Source organism: Lissotriton helveticus, chromosome 3_1, assembly GCF_964261635.1.
Source record: "Lissotriton helveticus chromosome 3_1, aLisHel1.1, whole genome shotgun sequence".
NCBI lineage: Eukaryota > Metazoa > Chordata > Amphibia > Caudata > Salamandridae > Lissotriton > Lissotriton helveticus.
Genome location: NC_136061.1, coordinates 1,723,683,419 through 1,723,710,423, shown reverse-complemented (window position 1 = coordinate 1,723,710,423; position 27,005 = coordinate 1,723,683,419). Strand labels below are relative to the sequence as shown.

The window sequence follows — 27,005 nt, the reverse complement described above, 5'->3', positions numbered from 1 at the left end:
GGACTCTGTAATTTCTCAAGCGGCGCAGAGAAAATCCCGCAACCCCTCTGCCCCTTTAACAACTCCTCCAGACAAGGAAGGAAGGAGATTGGACAATGCCGGGAAGAGATTCTCTTCAATGGCGAGTCTTCTGGTGCGGGCAGCTAATGCCATAGCAATATTGGGCAGATACGACTGCAAACTATGGTGTGATGTCGCACCGTTCCTGGATCAGCTTCCTCCAGAATCAAAAGTAGAAGCAAAAAAGATCTTACAAGAAGGGGAGGCGACATCAATGGAGGTCATTGACTGTGCCATGGACATTGCCACGACGGCGTTTCGTTCTTTGGCTGGAGCTGCGGTCCTTTGTCGCCAGGGGTGGCTGAAGGAGACCTGGTTTCGACCAGAGATCCAAAATAAGAATCTGAATCTGCCTTTTGATGGAGAAGCACTATTCGGGAAATTGACTGACAACACTCTCCAAGACATCAAAAAGGACACTGAGACTGCCAGATCTTTGGGTACGCTTCAGTACCGCAAAACTCCTTTTAAAGGGTCCAAAGGCAAAAGTACAAACTACAGAGGATCTTACCAACAACAGAGATACTCATCCTACGGCTCAGGTTCGCAACAATACCGCCAGCCTTATCAACAAAGGCAGGGCCAATCCTCCAATTACTCCAGGCCTAACAACAGAGGAAAGCAGGCTCGCCAGGGACGTGATACGTCCAAGCGACAATAGCGGCCTCCTGGCTCTTCCTACTGTACTCTCCTCCAAGACGTCATCGGGGGGAGGCAGGGTATCCCAATACCTTCAGAATTGGTCCAAGATAACATCGGACCGTTGGGTGCTCAACATCATTCGAAAGGGCCATACCTTAGATTTCACTCAAATCTCACCACCCAAGCCCCCTGCAGCCATTCCATCAAAACACCTGCGTCTTCTGCGGCTCGAAGTTCATCAAATGCTCCTGAAGGGGGCTACAGAGCCGGTTCCCTCTGACCAAAAAGGACAGGGATTCTATTCCAGGTTCTTCCTGGTAAGGAAGACGCTGGAGAAATGCGCCCCATTTTAGATCTCAGGGAGCTCAACACCTATCTCATATCCCCGTCTTTCCGGATGGTCTCTCTTCAAGACATCCTGCGGCTGATCAATCTGGGGGATTTCATGGCCACGCTCGATCTTGAAGATGCGTACTTTCAAGTACCGATTCACCCAGCACACAGAAGGTTTCTACGATTTACAGTAGCCAAGAGCCACTTTCAATTCAAGGTTTTACCCTTTGGTCTTCACTCAGCCCTGAGGATCTTCACGAAGGTGCTGGCGCCAGTAGCGGCATTCCTGCGAAGGAATCATTTCCAAGTCTTCCCTTACCTGGACGACTGGTTGCTGAAGGCCCCGTCCAGGGGAGCAGTGCGGGACGCTTTTCAGGCATGTACAAACCGGTTTCAAAATCTAGGACTCACTTTAAACAGACAAATCATCTCTGGTCACATCCAGGAAGGCACGTTTCCTGGGAGCCATCCTGAACTCAAAACTCTCAAAAGCATTTCCAACCCTAGAAAGGTGGGAAAAACTGCAGACAATGGCTCTGGACTTACAAAAAAGAAGGTGTCTTTCAGTACGCCGCTACAAATCTCTGCTGGGGGTAATTTCGTCATGCATACCTCTGATTCCTCACTGCAGACTGCGAATGCGTCCTCTTCAGGAGCAACTGGACATCCAATGGAAACAGATTCACGGATCATTTGACGACAGGGTGACCGTCACTCTGACAATGAAAAGAGCGGCCCTGTGGTGGACAGACCAGAGGAACTTGTCCCAAGGTCTATCCTTTGTAAGCGATCTGTCTCCTCAAGTAGTGACAAAGGATGCGTCGTTGGATGTTTGGGGAGCGGTTATGCAAGACATGCATGTCAGTGGCCATTGGTCTCCTCACGATCGTCGGCTCCACATCAATCTCTTGGAGCTAAGAGAAATAAAACTGTCTCTACAAGCCTTTCTCCCTCGCGTAAGAGGTTCACAAGTTCTCATCAGGACGGACAACACCACGGCAATGCATTACGTGAACAAGGAAGGAGGAACCAGGTCTCTCCCATTGTCGCAGGAAGCTCAAGAGATCTGGGATTGGCCGATCCTTCACGGGATGTCGCTGAAGGCAGAACACTTGCCAGGAATTCTAAACGAGAATGCCGACAGACTGAGCAGGTTATCCTCAGTCAGTCACAAGTGGGAGCTAAACTAGCGAGTTCTAGAAGAGGTCTTCCGCCAGTGGGGCAGACCTGCAATAGATCTCTTTGCCACGCCGACCAACAAGAAATGCCAGTCTTATGCAAGTAGGCTTCACCACCGAGGATCATTGGGGAATGCGCTTTCGATAGCCTGGTCAAGGACATTTGTCTACGCCTTTCCTCCCATCCCACTGATCCAGAGGCTTATCAGGAAGATCAAAGTGGAACCATGCAGGATGATCTTGATAGCCCCTGCTTGGCCGAGACAGTGCTGGTACACGGAGCTCCATCTGTTTTCGCTAGCTCCTCCTCTACCCTTGAGGACTATGCCAGACCTTCTCACAATGGACAGATTTGGCATCCAGATCCACAGTCATTACACCGGACAGCATGGCTCCTGAGCAGCGAGAATTTATGAAACTCCCCATCTCGAACGAAATTAAAGAAGTCCTCTCCCAGGCGAGAGCTCCTTCCACGAACAAGACTTACCGCCTCAAATGGAAGAGATTTTGCATTTGGTGCACGAGAGAGAAAATTGACCCCTTTTCTTCAAAACCTCATCAGCTTCTGCCTTATCTCTTGTCCTTGGCTAAGTCGGGGCTGGCCCATTCATCTATAAAGGTTCATTTGGCGGCAATTTCAAGGTACAGACGGTCAGACTGGACCTTCGTTGTGGTCTTCCAGGATTGTTAAGCAATTTCTAAAAGGCTTGTTCCGGGTCTATCCACCAGTGAGGCCTCCGCCTCTTACTTGGCACCTGAATCTAGTCCTCACTCAACTCATGAAAAGCCCATTTGAACCAATTAATTGATCAGACATTAAGTTCCTTTCATGGACATTGGCTCTCCTTCTTGCCCTCACATCGGCAAGACATATTGGGGAAATTGCAGGCTCTCACAATCCAAGAGCCTTTTCTACAATTCAAAAGGAACACAGTTATCTTGAGAACTTACCCAAAATTCATACCCAAAGTACCCTCGGACTTCCACTTGAACAAGCCGGTTATTCTTAAGGCTTTCTTTCCTCACCCGGCTGCACCAGCGGAGAGGTCGCTACATTCTCTGGATGTACAATGATGTTTAAAATTCTATTTGGATCGCACCAAAGGATTTCGGAAATCCTTCCAATTATTCGTTGCTTTTGGTGGTCCGAGCAAGGGTCTCCCTCGGTCAAAGCAGAGGATTGCAAGATAGATTACCAGTGCCATTCTTCATTGCCATACTGCAGCAGGTAAACCACTGACTGGCAGGGTTCGAGCACATTCCACAAGATCAGTGGCTTCTTCAACAGCCCTCTTCGCGGGTGTGCAGATTAAGGACATTTGCAGAGCTGCTACCTGGAGCAGCGTCCACACCTTTATTAAGCATTACCTGCTTGGAATCCTTACAACAAGAAGATACGGCAGTGGGCCAAGCAGTCCGGAGGAACCTCTTTCACTAATTGGTGAGCTTTCCTTTCTATCCCACCTTCCGTTATTTTGCACATTGTGTATCTTTATATCATGTTGGCTATTGCAATGTATGTTATGACACAAAATGTGTTTTTTATTGCTAACTGCTTGCTACTCTGATACAAAAGCATGGGATTCTATGAAAGTTCCAATACTGGGGCAAGAAAACAAGTTACTTAACTGTAACTTTAGTTCCCCAGTACTGGTAACTTTCATAGATTCCGTGCGCCCACCCACCTCCCCGGGGAAAGCTCAGCCTTCAGCAGATATGATGACTGTTACACAACAGCTACGAAAATCTGAGGCTCTGAGGTTCCTTCAGGAGGGTTCTACGGGGTGAGGCTCTTCTGATTGGCTGATGCCTAGTTTGGTCTCTTTTACACAAAGAGGTGGATATGCTACAAAAGGGAATGAGGCCTAGGCCTTTTTCTTTCTCTTTTGTACCTACTGCGATGTTATTTTTGTTACCGAGACTTCCATTCCGACGACGGGGAATAATACAAAAGCATGGGAATCTATGAAAGTTACCAATACTGGGGAACTAAAGTTACAGGTAAGTAACTTGTTTTCTTCCTTGAAGTCCATAAATTATATTTAATTCCAAAAACTTGCTATTTTTTCTTTTATCACAGACTATATTAGAAGCAAGTTTTCCATGCCCAATAAGTAGAAAATTATATTAAACCACTCACCCAGCTTAGAGACCTTAGCACTGTTCTCTCTTACCACGATCTATTTTGTTGCTAGAGTAAATGTGATATTATGCTTATTATATTGGTGTGCAGTGAGAATAGGATCTCATACAGCTGGCAAAGTATTCACCAGTTGGACCTCTAGTACAAAGCCTTTTGCCTTCTCCATTTCCTTAAACACCTGGACCCAGACCTCACTCAAGCATTGGTAATATCATGCATTTTGGAGTATAATACCTTTAGCTCTGCCATCAACTGTTGGATCTTTTGTGAACTGTAACATGCAAACTGAGTGGAGGTGTCATCTGAAGAGATTCTTGCTGATCTTGACTGCTCCCTAATCATGCTTAGCACCCATGAGACCTTTTGAGAATGTTCATCTACAGAGAGTCCTAGTTCTCTCTCCCATGCAGCTTGAAAGCCCTGTCTAGTTAGTGAATAACTTGCAGCAACTTGTACATTAAGAGTATATAGTATGTAATGTGTGCCTACTCCAGCAGAAGTTTCTTAAAAAGGTGAGCTATGGTTGCACCTTGATTAACAGTAAGATGAACCAAGTACATATTACAATATTTACTCTTCTGAAAACCCCAAGTCTCTCTTCATTTGATCCAAGGTTTTAATGTTGCCCATTTGGAAGAGGCCACTGACCTTAATGCAGCCCCTTCCTTCTTCTATGGAGAGGAGTACTACCTTGACAGGCCAATAAAACGTGTCTGATAAAGGCAGAGTAGACTGGCTGATCAATATGTGTAATGAAGGAGTTCACTCTACGACTGAAAAATTTAGTAAATATTGTTACATCTGTATTTAAAAAAGGTATATACACAGGTCTCTAGAGGCCACATTCCTCAGTGTTCTAGTTCCAATATCACTGACACTGCTGCATCCATCATGGAGTGCTTTACTATACAATATCTTGAGAAGGGGTTGACGACTTCTAAGAATTCCCAATACATGTAAACAAAGCTCTGTTTATTACCGTAGGAAACCATCTAGGGCATGACCCAAAGAACTTCCTCTTGTAGGTGTAGCTCATCTAACTGAAGAGCCTTTTTTAGGAATATTTTGCAGAAAGGTAACAGGTTGTACATAAACTATGCACTTTTCAGCACTTATCAGGTCTCCTTTGTTTTCTTTCCCCCCCCCCCAAACATCTTGGTTGATTTAACTTAACAATACTTATCATTTATCATGCTGATTACCAACATTACATTCAGCAATGGGATCAATAACTCAGCTTTGCATGTTTGACAAGCAAAATCATAAATATCTTCCTATAGCAGTAAACTGCAGATCTTATTCCGCGTTGTATGCAAAGTACTCTCTGTTCACCTCAGATTCAGTTAACCACTATAAGCCGCCCCACCCCCATTCCATTCGCCTACCTATAGAGGTAAATCGCCACATCACTACTGTGTAGATTCGGATAAAAAATGTGAGACTTATTCAGATTCCTTTCCTCGGTCTCATGAAGGGGTTCTATTTAATCCTCGTAACAAATCTTTAAATGCAGGTGGTGTATCCAAGCAGTAAAACCACGCTTTCAAAAAAATGTTTTTGCTTCTTTAGCTTAAAAAGCAGAGGCCCTCATCAGCAAAAGGCAGATCATGAACAGTTAGTGGTCTCACATTCGTAGCAGCATCGCAACTATATCGGTTTTTGAAAATTAGAATCTAAACATAACTGATCATACCGTTCCTTGTGATTTACTGAGAGCCATATGAGAGTGCACCACTTCCAGCATGTGCGATGTAAACTCATTCATATCTTCTAGTGGTAAAATTTTAAACGCAACCAGGCTCTTCGCATTCTATGGAGACAAAATATCATATTATTAGAGGCCATAGTTGGTAAATAAAGAAGTGACGCAAAGATACCTAACCACATAATTGCGGAGAATGGCAGAATAAATGAACTATTAAGCCACTAATGTGAAAGTGACTCAGAAAAGCAAAGCACCTTTACAGTTAGACAAATTACAATCCTAAAACCAAGTGCACTTTTACAAAAGTAATCTTTAGTAAAGAATGTGCTCAAGTCTAATATTTTTTATCGAGCATCTTTCTTCAGGGACCAAATATTAGTTAATACAGTTCTCATTGTACATTGGAAACTGCGTCCCAAGGACATCAAGGTGCTGTATAAGTGTAGGTAGCTTACATGTGAATATAAATAGCATGGTAGACATCACATTTGGGGAAAATCTGAAAGGGTAACCATAAAAAAAGTAAACATTTGTGTTAATTTTGAGTTCCCGAAAAAATAAATGATGAAACCACTCGAGAAGAAATTGTACCTGAAACGATCGTAAATGGCCAGCAACTTTCACATAACTTCCTGGAGGAAGAACAAAATTCTCATTGCTGGATTCCTAAAAAAGAATTCCAAAGAGTCATTTCAAAATGTATGACAAATCAGACTATATATTTAGTTTCTAATCGCTGTCTTCTAGGAAGAGGTTATACGTGGGCGAGGGGCTGAGAAAACAGAGCTATAGCATCAAAAAACACGTAAAGAACCTTCATTAACTAGGAAATATTTTATTCTTCCTAGTTTCTAGTACACAGAGCTGTTCAGTCTTCCAAACATGCAGTACCTAACACACCAGCAAGGCTTGTATGCAGCAAACAGCTGTGCTCATTGGTACCTACATTTCCCGCACCAATAAACCATTATCACGCTAATTATAAGGATGGTATAGTGATTCTCCAGCACATATTTTATGCTTAAACATTCGCTTTGCATTAGAAGGATCAGTCTTCACGGTTTTGACACACTATAAATGCAGGACTAATAAAACCAACCACATCATTTAGAGTAGGAGATTGACGCACTGAAACATGATCTCCTTTAATTGATACTATGTATAGCAAACTCTTCACTCGACATGAAAGCAGACAGCTGAGAAATACAGGTCATAGCCACCAGCAAGGTTTGCTCTTACGTCAGTATCCACCCACTGCCTCACGTCCATCGGAGCTGCCGTCATGTCATCGACTTTGTACATTATGTTAGTCGGTGCCTTTTCAGCATGTCGGATTACGCCAACAACAGTCACCTGATTGGATAGGGGAAGAAATAACAATTTGAGAATAGTCAACTGTATGTACACTACTTGTATTGTTCATGTGACACTTGGTGAACACTGTCGCGCTAGGCCAGAAAGATCAGACAGCACGTTAATGACTTGGGAACATTATTTTGCGAGTTTCACATTGCTGCACACTGATTAACCCACTAAAAAACCCTTCGCTTGACTGACAGATGCCAAATAAATTGTGTTGCCTCTGGACCTAGATAAGTAGAGTGAAAGCCAAACAGGCTTTTTTTGGGGTTAAATGTATCAGTCTAATACGGACTGAAAGGGCTTCTTGCTGAGGTTGAATAAAGCGTAAAAGCATATGGCGGGGAAGTAGTATGAATAATCGGGTTGCTACTTTATTGCTATTTGAGTGTCTCCTCTTCATGACCCTTCTCTAGGACTCTGTTTCGATATCACTAGTTTATACCAGTCTCTTTGGCATTGGCCCTAGAACGTGGGCCTACCCGTCCCAAACCATCCTGGTAGGTTTTATGACTCTCCTGACTTGGCCTTCCCCACTACATAGTTTGGGTGCCTATACCCTCACCTGGCTAGTTTCTTAGAGTGTTTGTCCAACCTTGCACACCTTCTGCAACGCTTTCCCGTCTTTCTGTCAGCCATTCCATCGCGTCGTTCTCCCTGTGTCTTCCTGATTCCACCACTCTGTACCCTTCTATCTAGTTCAGCCACAACCATCTTCCTAGCTGCATATTCCCAATCTCTTTCTGCAGTGCTGCTAAACTAGGAAAGGCTTCCATTTTGTTTTTGTCCCTAGATCACCTTCTCCATTGCAGACGTCTCTTCCTCCCCACTAGGCCCTTCTTTTTCCTAGGAACTGGCGCCATTTACCCAATAAGTGCATCCCCATGGAACCCCTGCCCCTGCTTTTCAGCCTGCTCCCTAAAGCCGCTCCTGGTAGTTTTGTACGCTTCTCTTTCCCCGACGCACTTTCCTCTTTCACACCACTGAGCAGCTTTGAATTGTGTTCATCCAACCCAATGTGTTGCACAGAGGTTTTCAGTACCTGTGCTCATTGCTATTGCCTCTATCCCCTTAAGCTCTTGTGTCCCTGACAACTGTGCACCCCCAACCCTCAGCTCCTCACCACCCTAAGACAGTCAAGCATTGACATCGGAGAATATTGTTCAGGACTACATGGATAGGTTTTTCAAACAGTTGGATAAAGTTATTATGGAGAAGAGGGGTAATTGTAGAATACATTTGAGAGTGATGTACAGTTTAGCACAGCCTTGCTCATAACCTTTGTGCTAACCATGCTATTCTGGTATCCTGCCCGGGTTTTGTTTTGGACTCCTTGATGTACACCAGGTCTCACAGGTTTGCTATACTCCAAATTGCTAAAGATGCTAAAGGGAAATGTGGTAGTTGGCTTGTCTTGGTATTGTAATAAACTTGTTTGTCATCATCAGCACAATCTACATCTCCTTTACATATGCAATTTCACGTATGAGCATTTACAGCACTAATTAAGTCATTACAACAGCACAAGTTTAATATGTTTCTCTCCATAGTTGACATAAGAAGAATCTTTAAAGGTGCTCAAGTTATATACGGCTATATATTGCAGAGAGAACGCATAACAATGGCAACTTTCCTAGGCAAACATGGATTGATAGAAATGATAGATTAAATTATTCGGCAAGCAAAGACCTGAAATGGGCAATAAATTCCGGTAATGGAACATTTACCTCCCTGTAATCAAGAATGACAATCTCCTCTATTATGATAGGAGAGGCAAAGAAACACTTTGTAAAAATGTATTTGGTTACCATGGAGTGAAAATCCACAGCCATGGATTCACCATCTTCCAGGCGTCCAATATTAAAAAGGCTGATTAACCCTGTAACACTGTACTGATGACACTGCTCGCCAGAAGTTACACAAATCAAAACAATTGTATTTATTTGTGTATATTTAACCGATTGGCAAAGGTTTTTTTTTCCTTTCTTTTTATTACGTCTGGTCAACATTACAAGTTACATATATTGTTTAACTTCTTGTTTACAAGCCACTTATCACTATACAGTTCAGGATTTATCATTCTGCATTTCACGATTTTACACATTGGAATGAACGTCTCCACCTACTTTCCCTTAATGACAACAGGGAGGATAATTTACAGCAGACATCTCATAATGTGCACATTCCCATCAAACAGCATACATTAATCATCCACCTGTAGTGTTAAGAGGTATTGTTTCAGTGGTTCCCAGAAATCTCAGGGCCTCGATGGAAGCGGTAGTTCTTCCACATATGTCTCCATGGTTTCCATGCAATAAGACATGTCTGTAAGCCAATCCTTGAATCTAGGGGGGCGTTTACTGCCCCATCTGATGGCTACCCTACGTTTCGCCAGTAGTAGTGCTACAGCCAAAAATGTCCACCTTTTTATAGGCGTTCATTTATATATACCCAATAAGCACACAAGAGGCATATTCAGCACCCGCTCAGTTAGCATTGTAGTTATGGCCCCTATAATGTCATTCCAGTATTGGTGTATTTGTGGGCATGCCCACGCCAAGTGTAGAAAATCCACACTTGTGGCATTGAATCTCTGACACCTATCATGTATTCTGAGGCCATATCAGTGAAGCTGGGTCGGAGTGTAGTAAAATTGATGGAGGAACTTAAAGTGTATTATCCGTAAGCTACAGTTCGATGTTAACAAATGTATTTGCGTACAGCTATATTCCCAATCCTGCTCCTCAATCTTTTCTCCAATCAGTTCCTCCCATCTGGTGAGCGGTCTTTTGATATCCCCACTTTGTTCCGATTGTGTTATAGTGTATAGGCGGGTAACCAACTTCTGACGAGTTGGCGCTGTGAGTAGAGCCTGTAATGCAAGTAGCATTGGTGGCTCCTCTGGATAAGTGTTATATAGTTCCCTAACCGCAGCCTGCAGCCACAAGTGGGCAAACTCCTTCATTGGTGTGTTGTGTGTGCTCAATGACGGGTCATTTCTTTGTATGAATCTGCCATGGGGGAAAATTTCTTTCATTGTGAAAATCTTCATATCTTCCAACAGTTTCATCATTTTTTTCTCTTGTGTGACCGATAATTTCGAATGATTAGAAATTGGAAGCACCAGCACGTAGACAGGCAGCTTATTCGCTCTCCTTGCTAGTGCATGCCATGTGTGTGAGGTGCAGTACACAGGCTGAATTGAGTTCCTATGTGTATATGGCCTCCGGTCGCACATCAAACTGTCAGTGGGGTGGGGTGTGTACTATCTGTTTCCACTGCTATGTGTGAAATATACGCTTGTGGTGTAGTCCATTAATGAGCATGTTGCGCTTGTGCACAGTAGAAATAGAGCTGCAAATCCGGTGCCCCGAAACCCCCCCCCATGTAATATGGCTTCATCAGGGCAGTCCAGCTGACCCTGACTTGTTTGCCTGTCCACGTTAATCTTTGCATTGCTGAACGCAGTTTTGCAAAGAATGCTTGCGTTAACCATATAGGGATATTAATAAACAAATATAAAAACCTGGGCAAAACAATCATCTTTTGTAGTGCAATCCTATCTGCCAGTGACAGAGGCATCTGTATCCATCTAGTTATTTGTTCGTCAAGCTTGGTCATTGCCCTACCATAATTTTCCCTTATGACGAGGTCTGGGTCCCTATGTATCCAAACGCCCAAATATTTCACCGGGTCAGTTTGCCATTTCAGGGGGTAGTCTAACGTTGGTTGAGTCGTGGCTGGCGTGAGAGGTATGATCACTGATTTGTCCCAGTTAATACGAAATCCTGCAAAGTGTTCAAAGCGGATATATTCTCTAATAAGGCTATTTAAGTGTAAATTAGAGTGGCGAGTAAATAGTATCATGTCGTCTGCATATAATGAGATGAGGAGAGGGCGCAGACTAAACTGTAAAGCGGCCTCCTGGTGGCACTGACGTATCCTGCAGGCAAGAGACTCCAGAATCAGAGTGAACAAGATCGGTGACAGCGGGCAGTCCTGCCTTGTCCCCCTCCCCACCTCTATAGGGTCAGATGTTTGTCCATTCAGTCGGACTCTAGCTGTAGGGGCATAATATAAGATTTCAATCCATCTTAGAAATTGGTCCGAAAATCCCATCCTACGCAGTACCACAAACATGAATGTCCACTCAACCGAGTCGAAGGCCTTTGCTGCGTCTAATATCGCTGCCGTCGCCGGCAATTCTTGGTCTAGATGGTGATACAGGGCAAAGATGGTGCGTATGTTTTGAGTAGGAGATCTGGTGGGTACACATCCTGCTTGGTCAGGTAGCACCAGTTTCTCCTGTAGGAGCTGTATTCTGGTAGCTATGACTTTTGCCAAAATATTGGTATCTAGATTTATCAATGACAAGGGGCGATAGGAGTCGCATCGTGTCAGGTCTTTGTCCGGTTTGGGGAGCGCCACCAACAGTGCTTCCCTCAGTGAGACAGTTTACCCTCCTCATATATTTCCGCTAGGTATGGTATCAGCAGGTCTTTATATGTTTTATAAAACTCCCCAGGTAGTCCGTCCAACCCAGGGGCCTTGTTGTTTGGTAATGAGGATATTGCATCTGTGATTTCGTCCTTAGTGATATGATGGCTTAGAAACTTCCTAAGAGTGTCTGAAAGCCATGCAAGAGCTATGTCCTGAAGGTAGTGGTTTATGTCTTCTGTTGTGGAGTTTGTGTGTTTTTTATAAAGTTCAGAGTAAAAGTTCTTGAAACAGTCTGATATGGATGCTGTGTCGTAGAGTGTTTGAACTGCATCATCCCTGATCCTTGTTATGTACGATGTTGTGTGCGCGGGTTTAATCTTACTGGACAATGCTCGTTCCGGCCTACCACCCTCTCTGTAGTTTTGCGTGTGTATGGTTTTGATCCATATTTTATCTCATCGGCCGCATATTTCTGATAGTTATCCATCCTTTCCCTAATTCTTACCAGTAAAGTTGGGTTATGTGTTTGTGTATGTTCCGCTTCTAGCGTGCCGATGTCCCGCTCTATCATATTTAGTTGCTGTTGGATATCCTTCAGGATCCCAGCATGCTTGTTAATACAATGGCCCCTGATTGTAACCTTGAAAGCCTCCCATAATGTACCCGTACTATCTACTGATCCAGAGTTTAACTCTAAATAGTCGATTATTGCTTGTCGGAGCTCGCTTTGGAATACCTGATCTAGTGGAGCGCAACCCTGTAGCCTCCATGTGAAATGCCTAGGTGTGTGGTTGGGAATGTCCATCAAGAGGCAAACTAGGGAGTGATCTGAGTGTGTCTTGGGCAGATGTCCGACTGTCCTTGTCCATGCTTCCGTCATAAGCAGCCAGTAATCTATTTGAGACCACGTATTATGCGTCGTGGACGTGCAAGTTCTCTCTCTACAGCCCTCATGTCTCATCCTCAATATATCTGCCATGCCCCACGTTGCCATACCATCTCTTAGGGTTTTAGCCACCTGTTTGCCGTATCGCTCGTTAGCAGTCGATCTGTCCAGGGCTGGGTCCAGGCACGTATTAGAGTCACCCCCCATATTATTGGTGCGCTTAGGAATTCCCTAAGTTTGGCCCATATCTCTGCGTAAAAACCGGGGTCGTCTGTATTTGGGCTATACGACGCGATTATCATTAATACTGTGCCGCCAAAGTTGCCCTGCACCATGACGTAGCAACCCTGATCGTCGCTCATCTTGCGGATTAGCTGAAATGGGGTATTTCGTCTAATTAACAGTAAAACCCCTCTAGCATACGTAGAGTATGAAGACGCCCACCTGTTACCCACCCGCGTCTCGGTTGTGGAGGTCAGGTGTGTCTCCTGTACATATGCCACATCAATGCCATGTCTATCAAAATATGCAAGCACTTTACGTATTTTCTGTGGGTTTTAGAATCCACGAACATTCCACGTTAAAAACGTTCGTTTTCTAGTATTCGTGTTAGCTTCGGCCATGTTCACGTATCCCTATGCGTGCTGATGTGTTCCTTGTTTGCCATGTGTATGTGATGATATTTGCATGAAAAAAAAAATCTATTCGTCGACCAGACATTTTTATATTTCCCCTACACCCACCACCTGCCCCCTGTGGCGGAGCCATTCCCAGTTTGATGAACCATGAAAATTCCAAAAGAAAAAACAAGAAAAGAAAAAACCCTTACAAACAACTAGTTGGTGTACACTGAAGGGCGAGGGCTGCCAGCCAGTTCCCTGTGGTCTGTCCCCACATGGGCAAATGCCCCGCATAGCTTATTCATCAAAACCAACCATTAAAATAGTGTATTAATATAGGTGTCACAGGTGAGCGCTTAATATCAATGCAATGTGCCTGAAAGTTGGTAGAGGTCGACCTCCAGTAAGTTCAGTTCACACCACAGCTTTTATGTCGGGTTAGTAAGGTGTAGTGGTATGTGACTTATCTGCTTTGATTGCGGGGCCATCCGGACTCCACCCAACAGCCTTCAGAAAGTTCTGCATCCCAGGGGGCGCTTTTAGTACCTTACTATGCTGTGGTTCGTATCCAGTGCCCATTGACCCACCATCGCCCAGGCTACAACAACTGCGCCTATATCCATCAGTGGTTTCCCTTGTGCATCTAATCCTTCCCACCAGACCCCTCAAAAATGTTCAATCTGGCGGGGTCGTTCGCCATCCTGCGCAGTGTCTCATTACTCGGCGTCTGAAGTCGCGGGCTGGTCATCCTGGTCACCCCGTGGGGAGCTTCATCTTGGCTTCGAGTGCTCTTTTTGTTGTATAAATTTCATCACATCTTTTGGCTCATTATATATCTTCACCTTCCCCCGTCTGCGATCCTGAGCCGTGCTTGGTACAGCATTTCGTACGGTATGTTTAGTTCTCTCAATTTTTGTTTCGCTTAGGCAAACTTCTTTCGTGCTTCTTGTACAGACACCGTTAAGTCGGGGTAAAGTGATATGTCCATGCCTTCATGCTTCAACTCCCCCAATTTTCTCGCCTTCCGAAGTGCTGCATCCCGATCCCTGTAGTTTGGTTTTGGCGCCAGGGATCTGTGTGCTCGTTAGACTATAAAAATCTCAGAGAATGTGGCCCGCCCCAGCATTGAGATGAGCAAATTCTCCACGTACCGCTCCATAGGGCCGTGTTTGTTGTCTCCGATATGCCAGTCAAGCGGATGTCGCTTCCAAATCTTCTGCTTTTGCTGACAGAACCGCAATGTGTTTATTCATCTTCGCCTGCTTTGCGTCCATTTGTACCTGAGCATCTTCGGCCTCTGAGATTCGGCGCTCAGCCATGTCCAGCCGTTCTGTATGCTTGTCCAGACGCTCCGACATCCTGTCAACCCGGTATGTTAGCGAGTCGATTTTCCCATCTATATTAGTGAGGGCGGCCTGTATAGTTGTGAACATAGCCCTCACTTCGCCATGCGTTACTCCGCCAGTAGCACCTGCTTCCTCCTGTTGCTGAGGTTGTTCTTCCGTTCCTCTGTGTCCTGTCATTCTTGCCCATTGTCGCACCTTTCCGGCCGGCGCCCGCACCTGCGTCCCCTAGAATTTACAATATCTAGTATAGGTGTAGCGGGCCTTTCTAGCAGGCGTCTGTGTCTTGTATCCTCTTTGTTAACGGGGTCCTGGTTAGTGCCTAGCAAGTGGCGGTATCTGGTTCGGGGCTCCTTGGAACTTGCTTCTAGAGTGAGCAGTCTAAACGGCGTTCCCATTCACACTGTTCCCAATGATGGTTGTTAGTTTCAGAAGCTCCCGCAGTTCGTGGCCTCCCGGGCAGTCAGGCACTAATCGACATCAAGTGTTGCACCAGTTGGCCCAGGGCCTCCAAATCCCGGCGCCTCAACACAGCGGCGGGTTCTGGGTGACATCGCATGCAAGTCACGATGCACTCAAAACCAAGCACGCCAACCAGGCATGGGTGATGGGGGACCCCCTCCGTGCCACACTGCCACCAGCAATGCTCCCTAGTATCCCCACTCCAGGTCAGTGCAGACGCAGCTTCGTATCGGTGGAGCCTGAGTCAGATGTCTGATGTCACCAATTAGGTCTGATCAGATGGCACTGCTCTCTTTGCTACAAAACGATGTGCAATGCTCACAGCATGGTATATTATCTGGTGAGCAGTAATTCCCAGTGTCTCTCTCCTTGTTGGGCAGCACTCACCACACCTTCCAATCTGCCAAAACACAGCTGCCTAGTGCCTCGTGCTGTTGTGTTTGTTTATGGGCAGCGCGCCACAATAAACACAGGAATCGCGTTGCCAGACGGAGGTCCGCAGCATGTGGCGGTTTTGCTTCCCCCTCCGCTGCGTGCCGCTTTGCTGATTTATGGTCTCCCCCCACAGCGGTGGGAGGTGGTCCCGCTCCCTCACGTCCAGGGGCTCACCTCTATGCAGGCGCGGTCGGCAAAACAGGGGCCTTCGGAGAGTTGTTCCGACTCCGTCCGGGCTAGGGTCACTCCCAGGCCGCACTGCGTGCTCTGCGTCGTGGCCACACTGGGTATTTTAGACCGCTGCCGCAGTTTTGGTTTCGTGCAGCTAGGTCCTACCGTTCCGGACTGTTTTTCAGCAGGCATACCCGGGGAGACCGGGTTCTGGCATCGGCAGGTGTCCGGTGACTCGCTGTAACCAGGCGCACTTCTCAGCAACGGTTGAGTGTTGATGTGCAGGACTATTAAGGATTGTTTGAGGCGGCAGCACCAAGGAGCTCGCCTAAAACGCGGCCATCTCGCTGCGTGGCTAGTCCTCGTGTCAACCGATTGCCAAAGTTAATGTCCAGGCACAGGATCTCAGAGCCATCAAGGAAACCAAAGCTATCAAACCCTGCCTAGAGTAACATCACCAAGCCAGAACACAGCTGGGCTACAGCCTGACACCACTCAAAAACTAGGCGCCCTAGTTCATTGGTCAAAATCCGAATTCCGGTCCTTTTGACAGAGCCAAATGCCTCCGATCCTTCAGACAGAGTCTGTTAGATCATCTTTTCCACATATGCATCAGTTCCACCCCCCACATCACAACAGTCAGACCATTTGCTCCTCCCTTCAGACCATTTACTGCCCCATCGGGCTTTAACTCCTATCCTATTGTCCACCTCCCAATCAGGCTGCTACCATTACACTTCCCACTCGTCATGCAGTTTCTTTGCAACTTGCCCATCAAGCAGTTTCCTATCGCCCTTACACCATCCAGACTTGGACCTCCAGCACCCGACGCTTAACCCAAACAAGTCAGAATTCTCATTTGCCAAACAAGAACTGGCAAGAAATAGGACAAACATGGATCAATGACTTGAAATGTAACGGCTTTAAACCTCTGGCACCAAATGGATGGTGGTAATACCTGTGCCATGGCCTCCCAGATTCCACACTGCCGCACCCCTTAAGAGCATCCCACAAGCTGCAGAACATCATAACCAGGGCTCAAAGAGATAAGAGTCACATCACTCCATCCCGATGGAGCTCCATTTGCCCCATCTTTGTAACCAGCTACATCATTTACAAAGCCATCACAACCAGCAGCCATGCTCATCTTGAGGAAAAGGCCAATGTCTCTGGCGGTTCTCAGCACACCTGCAGCCAGACCACCACAAGACTGGTGATAAAAAAATAATAATAAAAATACAATAGAAAAAACATAAAAAGAGCAGCAGGCCTTTTCTTTCTACCTACCCAGGATCTGAACAACCTCCCTGAATCCATCACAAACGCTGCTACAATTTTGGAAAGAGTTGAAGACCCACCTCTCTAAAGAACAGAAGATAACAATGCAGTAACAGTACATTTCTGTTCCCAGAGCCCAGCTTAGCACCCATACGAACAGACCTGCTGCAGAAAATGCAAATCACTGGTAGAACTACTGTCCTCTAGCCCTATACACCTGATGAGAGGAAGCAAAGGAAGGGGTGGGAATTCCTGCATTGTGTGGTACAGCCCTGCAACAGAGAGAGCAAAGCCAGCTTAGTATTCCCCAACCCTCAAAGTGGTGTACACTGACAAATGTAACAGCGTCAGAATTAGATAATCCTCTCTATCAAAGCAGATCTTCGAAAAGGTTTGCCAATGCTCAATGTAGACATCACAGAAAATAGACACCTTGGAGGAGGGTGTGCGCTAAGCTGTTAGAGGTGAAAAAAAGTTGGAATCATTCGGGCAGCCATTATTTGACACAGGCCAGACCCCTCCAAAAGTAGGGGCCCAAATACACAGGCTTGAAGAAAAATATGAAGAACATAAATGACTCCACTAAAGAAGTGATTGAAATGGATGTGTTGCCAAGCAGGATAATGGTGGGCATGGACTCCATGTGCAGGTGCTTTGATCAAACGTGCGGGGAGAAGAGAATTGGTACTCTGTTCTTCTGGATGCATAATACAAATTATATGGTTTGTTTTTAATGTTGATGTTCCTTTTCAAGGAAGTAAATAAGACAATTTTCCAAGCTTGGTGATGCTGGCGGGTATGCAAGTGAGAACTGGGTGTGGGATACAGGAAAAACACAACAAAGGAAAATATTTGTTTCCTATAATGTGACGGTGCTTAATGCTTTCAATAAGGGGCGGAACAGGTTTGGTCCTTCTGATTGGGTGAAGGTCTCAGATAGGTTGCATTCAGAAGACTTGCCTAATAGGAATACCACAGGAAGCTATAGTCAAGTTTTTTTCCAACCCAGTTCCTTTCCTGTGCGGGCGCAAATTGGGAGTGTGTTTGTGTATTAGTGCCAACCACGTAATCTACTAGGACTTTTGCAATTTATTTTTCTCCCATAAACACAGTTTGGTATCGTTCCTATGCATGTATTGTTTATAGACAGACAACACTCACTGTGACAAAAAGGCCTTATGGGTGCAGACGTGGATGATTTTAGTGACAGGTCATGCCCCAGTAAACATGTTGTTGAAGCTTGCAATAGGGAGTACCTGCCTTGGGTAGGTGCTAGGCTGGGGATGCTGCATGCAGGCACCAAATTACATTGAAAGAACTGCAAGAGGCAATACAAAATATTTATAGAAACAGTAGGAGGTGAAATTGCGGGGAAATAGCACCTGAGATTTCACAATGCCTGCCATCAGACGCAGAATTACAGTAATCGAGATTGAGGGCTCTGAACCAAGAGAAATTAGAAAAGGAGCTTAAAGAGGGCAGCTCAAAGAGGATCGTCAAGAAGCTGAAAGTCGTGAGGGCTCAGTTATTACTGCAGACAAATATTGCTGAACATGTTGCTCTTAGCCAAGCATGTCTTATGAAAGAAATAATAAAAACTGATACATTCTAGCGGCCAAGTTGTGCGCCAAGCAAAACAGGGCCTGGTTTAACATTAAGGGATGTAAATGGGAGGGTAATCCATAAGGATGAAAAACAGGCCCTTTTTAGGACTTCTATAAATCCCTTTACACAGTGGACTCTGCTAAGATTTGCAGCCAAATGCCAAATGTGGAACTCGCAGAGTTGCCAGTGTTGCAGGAACTAGAGAGAGAGATGGGCACACATTACGAAAAATGAGATTAAGGCCAATGAATATTCGTCTGCAGAGAAGTAATGCTTTGTTGAAAGATCTCAGCTCCCATGGGAGGTAGGGGCACTGAAATACCTAGGAATCACGATGGCGAGGGAGGTGCCAACTTATACACAGACAGCTAAATAAATTTGTCAGTCATTTCCTATGTGCCAGACCCTGCCAGTCAAGTCTTAAAAGATGAACTGTGGGAGCTGTAGGAGGAGATAATGGGCTTCATTTGGGATGGCAGGAGAGTAGGACATTTCTGAAGGTGCCACATCTACACCACTAAAATCAAGCAGCACAGATCAGAATCTTGAAGAACTGGTCCTCTCTTGAATCTGAAACATACTGGCTCTGTATTGAGCAGGCTGTGGTATCCCAATCCCCTGTAGGAACATATTTGTCTACCCTCTAAACACGAGCCTAAAGCTTATGCATCAACCTGATTATGGCCACATTGCTGAGGGCCTGGAAAGGTTAAGCCGAAGACTGATCACTACTATCCCCGCATCTTTACTCCATATTCACGAGTCCTGCATTTCACTTCAGCTGAAGGTCAGCTGGCCTTCCAGAAACAGAAAGACAGCTGATGTCACATAAGACCATTTATGTGAGGGAAATCAGGCCAGATATAGAGTGGAAAAGACTACAGTATTTACAGCTATCAGTTGAAGACCCAATCAGCAGTTAAGGGTCAGGCCACTAGAGGGCTTACTGCTTTGAGAAACTCATTCTTAAGTCTTCAGGGACCAAGGGTTTAATTTGACGTGTAGTTCCTAGGAATCCCCATGACCTGCACGTTTTGGATGACCTAAACTGAGGACTTGGTGTCCCGACCGCTTCCGGACACCCCCTCAGGATATGTCAACCGTTAGACCAGATAGCTCTAAAGTGCCACGCCCAACCTGCCTGTATCGTACAGTGATGTAGGTAGTCTCTGGCAACCACTGAACAGGATAACCCTGATTCCTCAGGGATTGGTGAAAACAGTACAGTACTTTTCTCTCAGTCACTTGTGCTCACTTACTCTCAGAAAATATGGAGGATGGAGAGTAGGACATTTCAATAAGTATTTATTGGTCCAGCGTCAGTCTTGTGTAAAACATATTTGCTGTGACAATCAGGAGACAGAAGCATACGAAAGAGATTGATAGTACCAATATAGTAAATAGTAGATACATTTCTATCATAGTGCTAATAAGATGAACATAGTGGTACAAAAGGGGGTGGCGATGGACGGAGCATCTGAACCAATCAAACACTCACACCCAGTCAACAGATCTGGGTTTAATCCATCACCGTTCTTTAGCCCACTCTGCCACCCCAGTTCAGACATGGCCATATGCAAATCAGTCTGACCCTGTGCCTCATGGGAACAGTCCAGCCCGAACTGCCAAGCCATGCCTTCCCTGGAAACAAGCTTCCGAGGACCGGTTTCTTGCATTTCAGCCGTCTTCAGCCCGGCTTGCTTGAATCCAGTGGCAAAGTGAGCAAGGGACTCACGTCTGAGCATACCCTGCCAACTTATGGCGAACAAAGTGGTACAAAGGGGGGTGGTGATGGACGGAGAATCTGAATCAATCAAACACTCACACCGAGTCAACAGATCTGGGTTTAATCCATCACCATTCTTTAGCCCACTCTGCCACCCCAGTTCAGACATGGCCATATGCAAATCAGTCTGACCCTGTGCCACATGGGAACAGTCCAGCCCGAACTGCCAAGCCATGCCTTCCCTGGACCGGAAACAAGCTTCCGAGGACCAGTTTCTGGCAGTTCAGCCGTCTTCAGCCCGGCTTGCTTGAATCCAGTGGCAAAGTGAGCAAGGGACTCACGTCCGAGCATACCCTGCCAACTTATGGCGAACAAAGTGGTACAAAAGGGGGTGGTGATGAACGGATTGGTTCAGATGCTCCGTCCATCACCACCCCCTTTTGTACCAATAAGATGAACATAAGCAGTTCAGATAAAAACAGTGGCATTTGCATATTCCTAAAATGCGCACCCTAAGTAATTTGCCTAAATGTACCTAGCCTAGATCTGTTTGTGTAGCATGTATACGTATGCATGTAGCTAGGTAGCCAAGAAACCCCTAGGGAAGAACCACCCCCCTCATCTGAAGGTTGAGAATGAAGGACCCCTTCTCTGCTTCGAGGATGACACCCGCAAGGGATGTCAGTCCAATGTGTGTCGAAGATTCAGCATGCAGGCCCTGTGTCAGCTTGGAAGCAATTCTCTAATTTGCAGGGGGGAATAAGGGTCTTATATACTATACTAGAGTGGTCATTCCAGGGTTTCTTCTAGGATCAATATGTTTTGAAAACAGTCACAAGTATTTTGAAAACAATCATGAATGTTTTTCCAAACAAATGCGATCATGCACAGCTGGCTGTTGGCCAAGGATGAAAAAAGTGGTGACCCTTATACAGAATAGTTATACTGTGCTTGAGGACATGTTCATGTACGTCAGGTACAGGGATTATGATAGAATATCGAGAGCCTGGTGTCGAAGAGACAGGAGCAAGCTTCTAGTTAAAAGGTCACCTGTTCAGAACAGTTATTGTCATGTGGATGAGACAAATGTATGTAAAAAGGGGTATACATGACAGGACTAGCCTAAAGGACATGACACATTTTTACATCATTCAAACAGAGGCCCGAATACTTGCACCTTGGAGAACAGATAATATTACTTGAGATGTACGCACTTTGGAATGGTTTGCTCTTATTTTTAAGCACTTCGTAGTTCACAAAGGCAAACGATAATCAATGCAGTCTACTTGGATTCATACTTTAATTACCTAAGCAAGCTCTAAGAATTATTTTGACATGCTTGGTCATATTTTCGGGCCATTCTTCCATTACCTGCGAAAGTTCCACTTCTCCGATATGAAAAACCTCAGCAACCACAGAGGCGGAGAGTAACTGGGAGACTGTACATGGGACAATCTGCTGAGACCGTGAACGCTGAAAATACAGTTTAAACAGAACATGTAAATAACAAGTAACATCAACCTTTCTCCTCCTCCTGTTAGATTCTTGAATCAATCATTCCTTATCCATGCACTCTGAACTAGCTAGTCAGTGCACTATAAAGACAACTGTTCCCTTACTCCCAATTACGTGGACCAATTCTACACAAAACCCAATACACTGCAACGGATTGGTTTCACTAACACACCGCTCTGCAAGAATTCTCTCCCACTACCCCTTGCACTCCTCTATTCCACCTCCACCTCTCCCCTCCCCCTACATGTTATGACCCACTTCAGCTTCTCTGGGGAATATTACCGTTTTATTTACACTGCATTGCGTCTCCTTTTCAGCCTTCTGTTAGGACCCACTCTAGGAGCCCCTTTAGCTCTGCTTGAGCATGATTCAGTGTGATTATCTTAGATCAAATCTGATCAAGATAACCCATCCCAAACCATGAGCATATCAATCTCTATAAACAACTGTTTATGTGAAAACCCATACTATGGTTGTTACACCCATGAATATCAGTCTATTCTACCTATACACAGTAGATTTCTTTTAAAAATATATACAAATCAAATGAGGTCCTCAACCAATCTAAACCCTCACAGGTTCCTATTAACTAGGACACAAAAACAGATTTGCACAACTCTGGAAAATTGTTTTTTTAATTCAAATCGTTTTTATTGGTTTTCCATAAAAGATTTAAAAAAAAAATTGACAAAAATGAGACAACCTATAATAAGAAAGACAGTAGTCAAAATAAGATAAATACATAAATAAGTAAATCAATAAATGTTAATAAATAACTAAATAGATAACTAAGTTACTCAAGTGCCTTGCCATGGCAGTCACAGTGGCGTTGTGCTGTATACTTGGAAAATATCAACAGTTATTACAGTACAAGTGAGACATCAAGTACATTTACATGAGTGTTAGAGCAGGATGGAATACAGTATACATAATCCTGATGCATTATGGGAAGTGAAGGCTCTTTTCAAGGACGGTCATATGAGAAGGAACAGGCGTCAAGGGACTTACATAACTTCCTGTGTGATTTACGGCAGGGAGAACTTAATTTTTAACAGAACATACTCGACAAATCAGATCTACACATATTGGTCAAAATGCTAAACGCTAATCTTTTGGTCACATGCATATAAGTTGTATCTGCATAAATGTTACTGTGTGTTTGCAGAATATTCATCACACCCAAAGGTTTTTCACATCTGTCTCTAACGTGCTCGATTGGCACAGATGCAAATTTGCCAAATCAATTGTCAGGAGTTCGACCAGCCTTCAGCAGCAAAGGAGTCCCAGAGGCATCGGGGGCAGAGAGGAGTCTGTAGAGACTGCCCCCGGCTGCACCGGAGACTGGATGCGACTGGAGGTTGTGGCGCCGTGAGCCAGAGGAGTGACTGAAGAGAGCCCTGAGTCTAACAAGAGCCTTAGGGGTGACAGAAGACCGGAGCCTGCCCCCATCGGCCGCTTCCCAGGGTAATACAGGCTTGGAGCCCTGATCTAAATATCTGAGATCTGAGAATTGAGATTTGGAGCCCTGATCTAAACATTTGGGATCACGTACACTCAGTTCACATACATCTGCGAATCGGAAGAGACTGAGATACTCTTGGACTAAAACACGGCTCTGCAAAATTCGGATGGCAAACTCAACAGGCACACAGAGTCTTAAGGTACTTATTTCTCCCACCCGCCTGTTCACTTTTTAAACTACCTCCTTTGTTCCCTATGCTCAAAGTAATAGCAGCAGACAGAGGACTATTATCTCTATCTCCCCTGCTTGCGTGAGTGGGAAGGGAAACTACTCCTCCCTGCTTTCTAAGCAACAGCAACAAACAGAGGACTACTGTCTCTATCTCACCTATTTGACGGCCATTTTTTGACTAGTCTCTCTCTTGGGCGGCCATCCTGGACTAGTCATTTTCATTTTCATCATTACCTGTACATGCACTAAGAATCTTTCATTTTAGACTAATCTCAGCTACTGAGTACTTTGCTCAGTTATGTATCTACACCTCTTGTGAAAGAATGTCTGCCGTTTATTGCAGTATTATACTTCTACCTGTATTTTGAACATTTGTAATGCACAGATTGCTACCTCATATATGAAAGAATGTCTGCCTATTATTGCAGTATTATACCTCTACCTGTATTTTGAACATTTTTAATGCACAGATTGCTACCTCATATACTTTGGTTGCTAACTAATGTCACTTTTGATTTGTGATTTTTGATTCAGGTACATTATTGTTTGCACCTGTATTCTGTTCTTATACTCGATCAGTAGTATACTTATACTTGTATTCTACGCTATTCTGCACATTTCGCTGCTCACTAGTGTCCTTCTACCTGTATTTTGAACACTAGTAATGCACAGAGTGCTACCTCATATTTTGGCTGCTAACTAATGTCACCTTTGATTTTTGATTCATGTAAATTGTTGTTTGCATTTGTATACTGTCCTTATATGCTATCAGTATTATACTTTCACTTGTATTCTGCACATTTCCGCAACCTGCACCCATTCCTACTCTTCTCTCCTGTTTTGCACCGACTGCTACCTCATACATCATATACCTCTACTGTATTCTGCACTATTCCTCACAGTTCTACATCCATTCTCACTCTTCTCTCCTACCTCTTCGCTACCTCATATATCTCTGGTTGCTCACTAGTGTCACTTCTGCCCTCTAGGGTCACTTTTGATCCATGTAACTTGATATCTGCATCTGTATCCTGTAACCTATTCGCTACCTCATATATCTCTGGTTGCTCACTAGTGTCACTTCTCCCCCCTAGGGTCACTTTTGATCCATGTAACTTGATATCTGCATCTGTATCCCAGTATTATACTGCTGCTTGAAGCATTATACCTCACTCTTGTACTTTGTAATTTTACTGTATGTATTTGCTCTACTGTGTATCTATTTGCTCTACTGCACACTCCTATATCTTGGTTATGCTGGTTGATCACTAATGCCACTTCTGCACTTTGTAACTTACTGTATGTATTTGTTTCTCTGCACACTCTTATATTTGGGTTATGCTGGCTGATCACTAGTACCACTTTTGTATTGTGTAACTTACTGTATATATTTGTTTTTCTGCACATGTGTACCACTAGAGTGCAGTCACCCATACCCACCTAATCCACCATCCCAACATGGATCCTATCGGCAATCACACATATAAAATCAACTATCCACCGACACTCACCAAAAAAGCCGCTAAACGCTTTAAACACAACTTCCTTAGGTCACACCCAGAAACCCCCTTTGCTGACACCTACTTATCACCGGTCAATGGATCCCTGAACACTGATATCATCTTCCACACCACACGCAGAGCTCAATGGAGAAAAACTTTCCTCACTTTACTCACCGTCTCCTCCACCAGGAAATCCGCTCACAGCCTAACTCTCTCCATCACACCATCCCAACTCTTTCCAGGCAGAGCCACCATCACTATTTACAATAACGGGATTGTCCTATCTCAATCCACAGACAGGAACCTGGAACTACTAGACAACTTGTTACCCACTTTCAAAGAGCACCTCTCCAATTCACGGACCAACACTCGTATTTCCTCCAGTCCCACCAAGCCATGACCTCACAGCTCCCACCACCCACCACCCACAACCCTTCTAACCTATTTCAGCGCCAGTTAGCTACTACATACTCCTCAATCAGGTACACATCTACCACCCCTGACCTCCCATCTCCCACCCACAACCACTCTATCCCAGTTCAGCACCAGGCAGTTGTCACACACGCCTCAAACACAGACACAGATCGCTCCCCCTCATACACCACTCACACCCCCACCCCCTCTACAAACCCTCGGACCTCCACACATACCATCAACACTCCTCCCACACCTACAGCTGGCATTAACACTCCGCTCACCCCTGACAGCACACCTCCCACCCACAACACACCTAACCTAGTCCAGCACCACAACAACTCGCATATCGACAAATCTCCCCCTTTAGCCCCCCCCATTCTCAGTCCACATTACCCTCTAACCAACTACGCAGAACACACCTCCTCTCTTAATTTATCCCCCTCCCCACAACAGGACCATCTCCAATCCCATTTCCCCTCCTACTCTCAGCCCCCATTACCCTTCCTGCACCCCCACCACTACTATCAGTCTTCCAGCCTACACCTTGACCCTCCCGCCTACCATTAATGCCCTCCCTCATACCACCAACCTCCTCCCTACCTCATCCACACCCTTCCCGCCCAAAACCTCTCCCCTCCCTAACACCTTCCCTTACACTAACACAACGCAGCCCTGCTCTAACACCAGTCCACTCTCCCACCTGCTCGCGAATTCCCTGGTCAGTCTCTCACCTCTGACTGCCACCCCCACCTCCACCACCTACCCCACAATGGACAACATCATGGCCACCCTCATTCAGATCAAAGAAGACATACACATCATCAAAGAACTACTCTCCACACACCCCATACACCCCTCATCCACCTCCCCTCCCAACTTGTCCCCTACCCCTCCGGCTGACTCCCTCAATCAACACGCCCCACACCGGGCGTCAATCCCTGCTCATAGACGCAGCAACTGCCCTCGTCCCCCTCGTCGCCCCTGCAACCCCTCACACAACTACACCTCCCCGCCCAACCTGTCCCCCACCCTTCCGATTAACTCTCTCGCTCAACTCCCCCCCAACCTGACCTCAATCCCAGCTCGCAATCGCAACAACCGCCCTCGTCGCACCCACAACCCTACTTCTGACCTCGACACACTCACCCTTCTCCGCACCTATGACCCAGCCCCCCAAAATCACACAACCAGCCCTCACCTCACCATTCCCACGATACACTCAAATCCCCTTAGACCCCCACACTAAACAGCAGATTCTCCATTCCCAATAACCTTAGAAAAGTCCCTCTCTCTCTAGAACCATCTACCACCCTCAACACACCCCGTCTCAAATGCACTCTCCTCAACTGCAGATCGGCCTCGAAACATTCCGCCGCCATTGCTGATCTCCTCTTATCGCTGGACCTTGACCTAATCATCCTGACTGAAACCTGGCTAACTGAATCTTCGACACCTATAATGGACATTCTGGTTCCGCCCAACTACCACATTA

The 27,005-nt window shown here is 45.3% G+C and overlaps 1 protein-coding gene across 1 annotated transcript in view; it reads right to left on the bottom strand.

Annotated features, from left to right (window-relative positions):
* RPA2 (replication protein A2) overlaps window positions 1-27,005 on the bottom strand; it is a 127,631-nt gene that overhangs the window by 22,120 nt on the left and 78,506 nt on the right. Inside the window, exons 3-6 of the mRNA XM_078682505.1 lie at window positions 21,758-21,859; window positions 7,301-7,414; window positions 6,653-6,727; window positions 6,050-6,166 (exon numbers count right to left, since the gene is read on the bottom strand). Coding sequence (XP_078538631.1) covers window positions 6,050-6,166; window positions 6,653-6,727; window positions 7,301-7,414; window positions 21,758-21,859 — 408 coding nt within the window. The remainder of the gene's footprint in view (window positions 1-6,049; window positions 6,167-6,652; window positions 6,728-7,300; window positions 7,415-21,757; window positions 21,860-27,005) is intronic.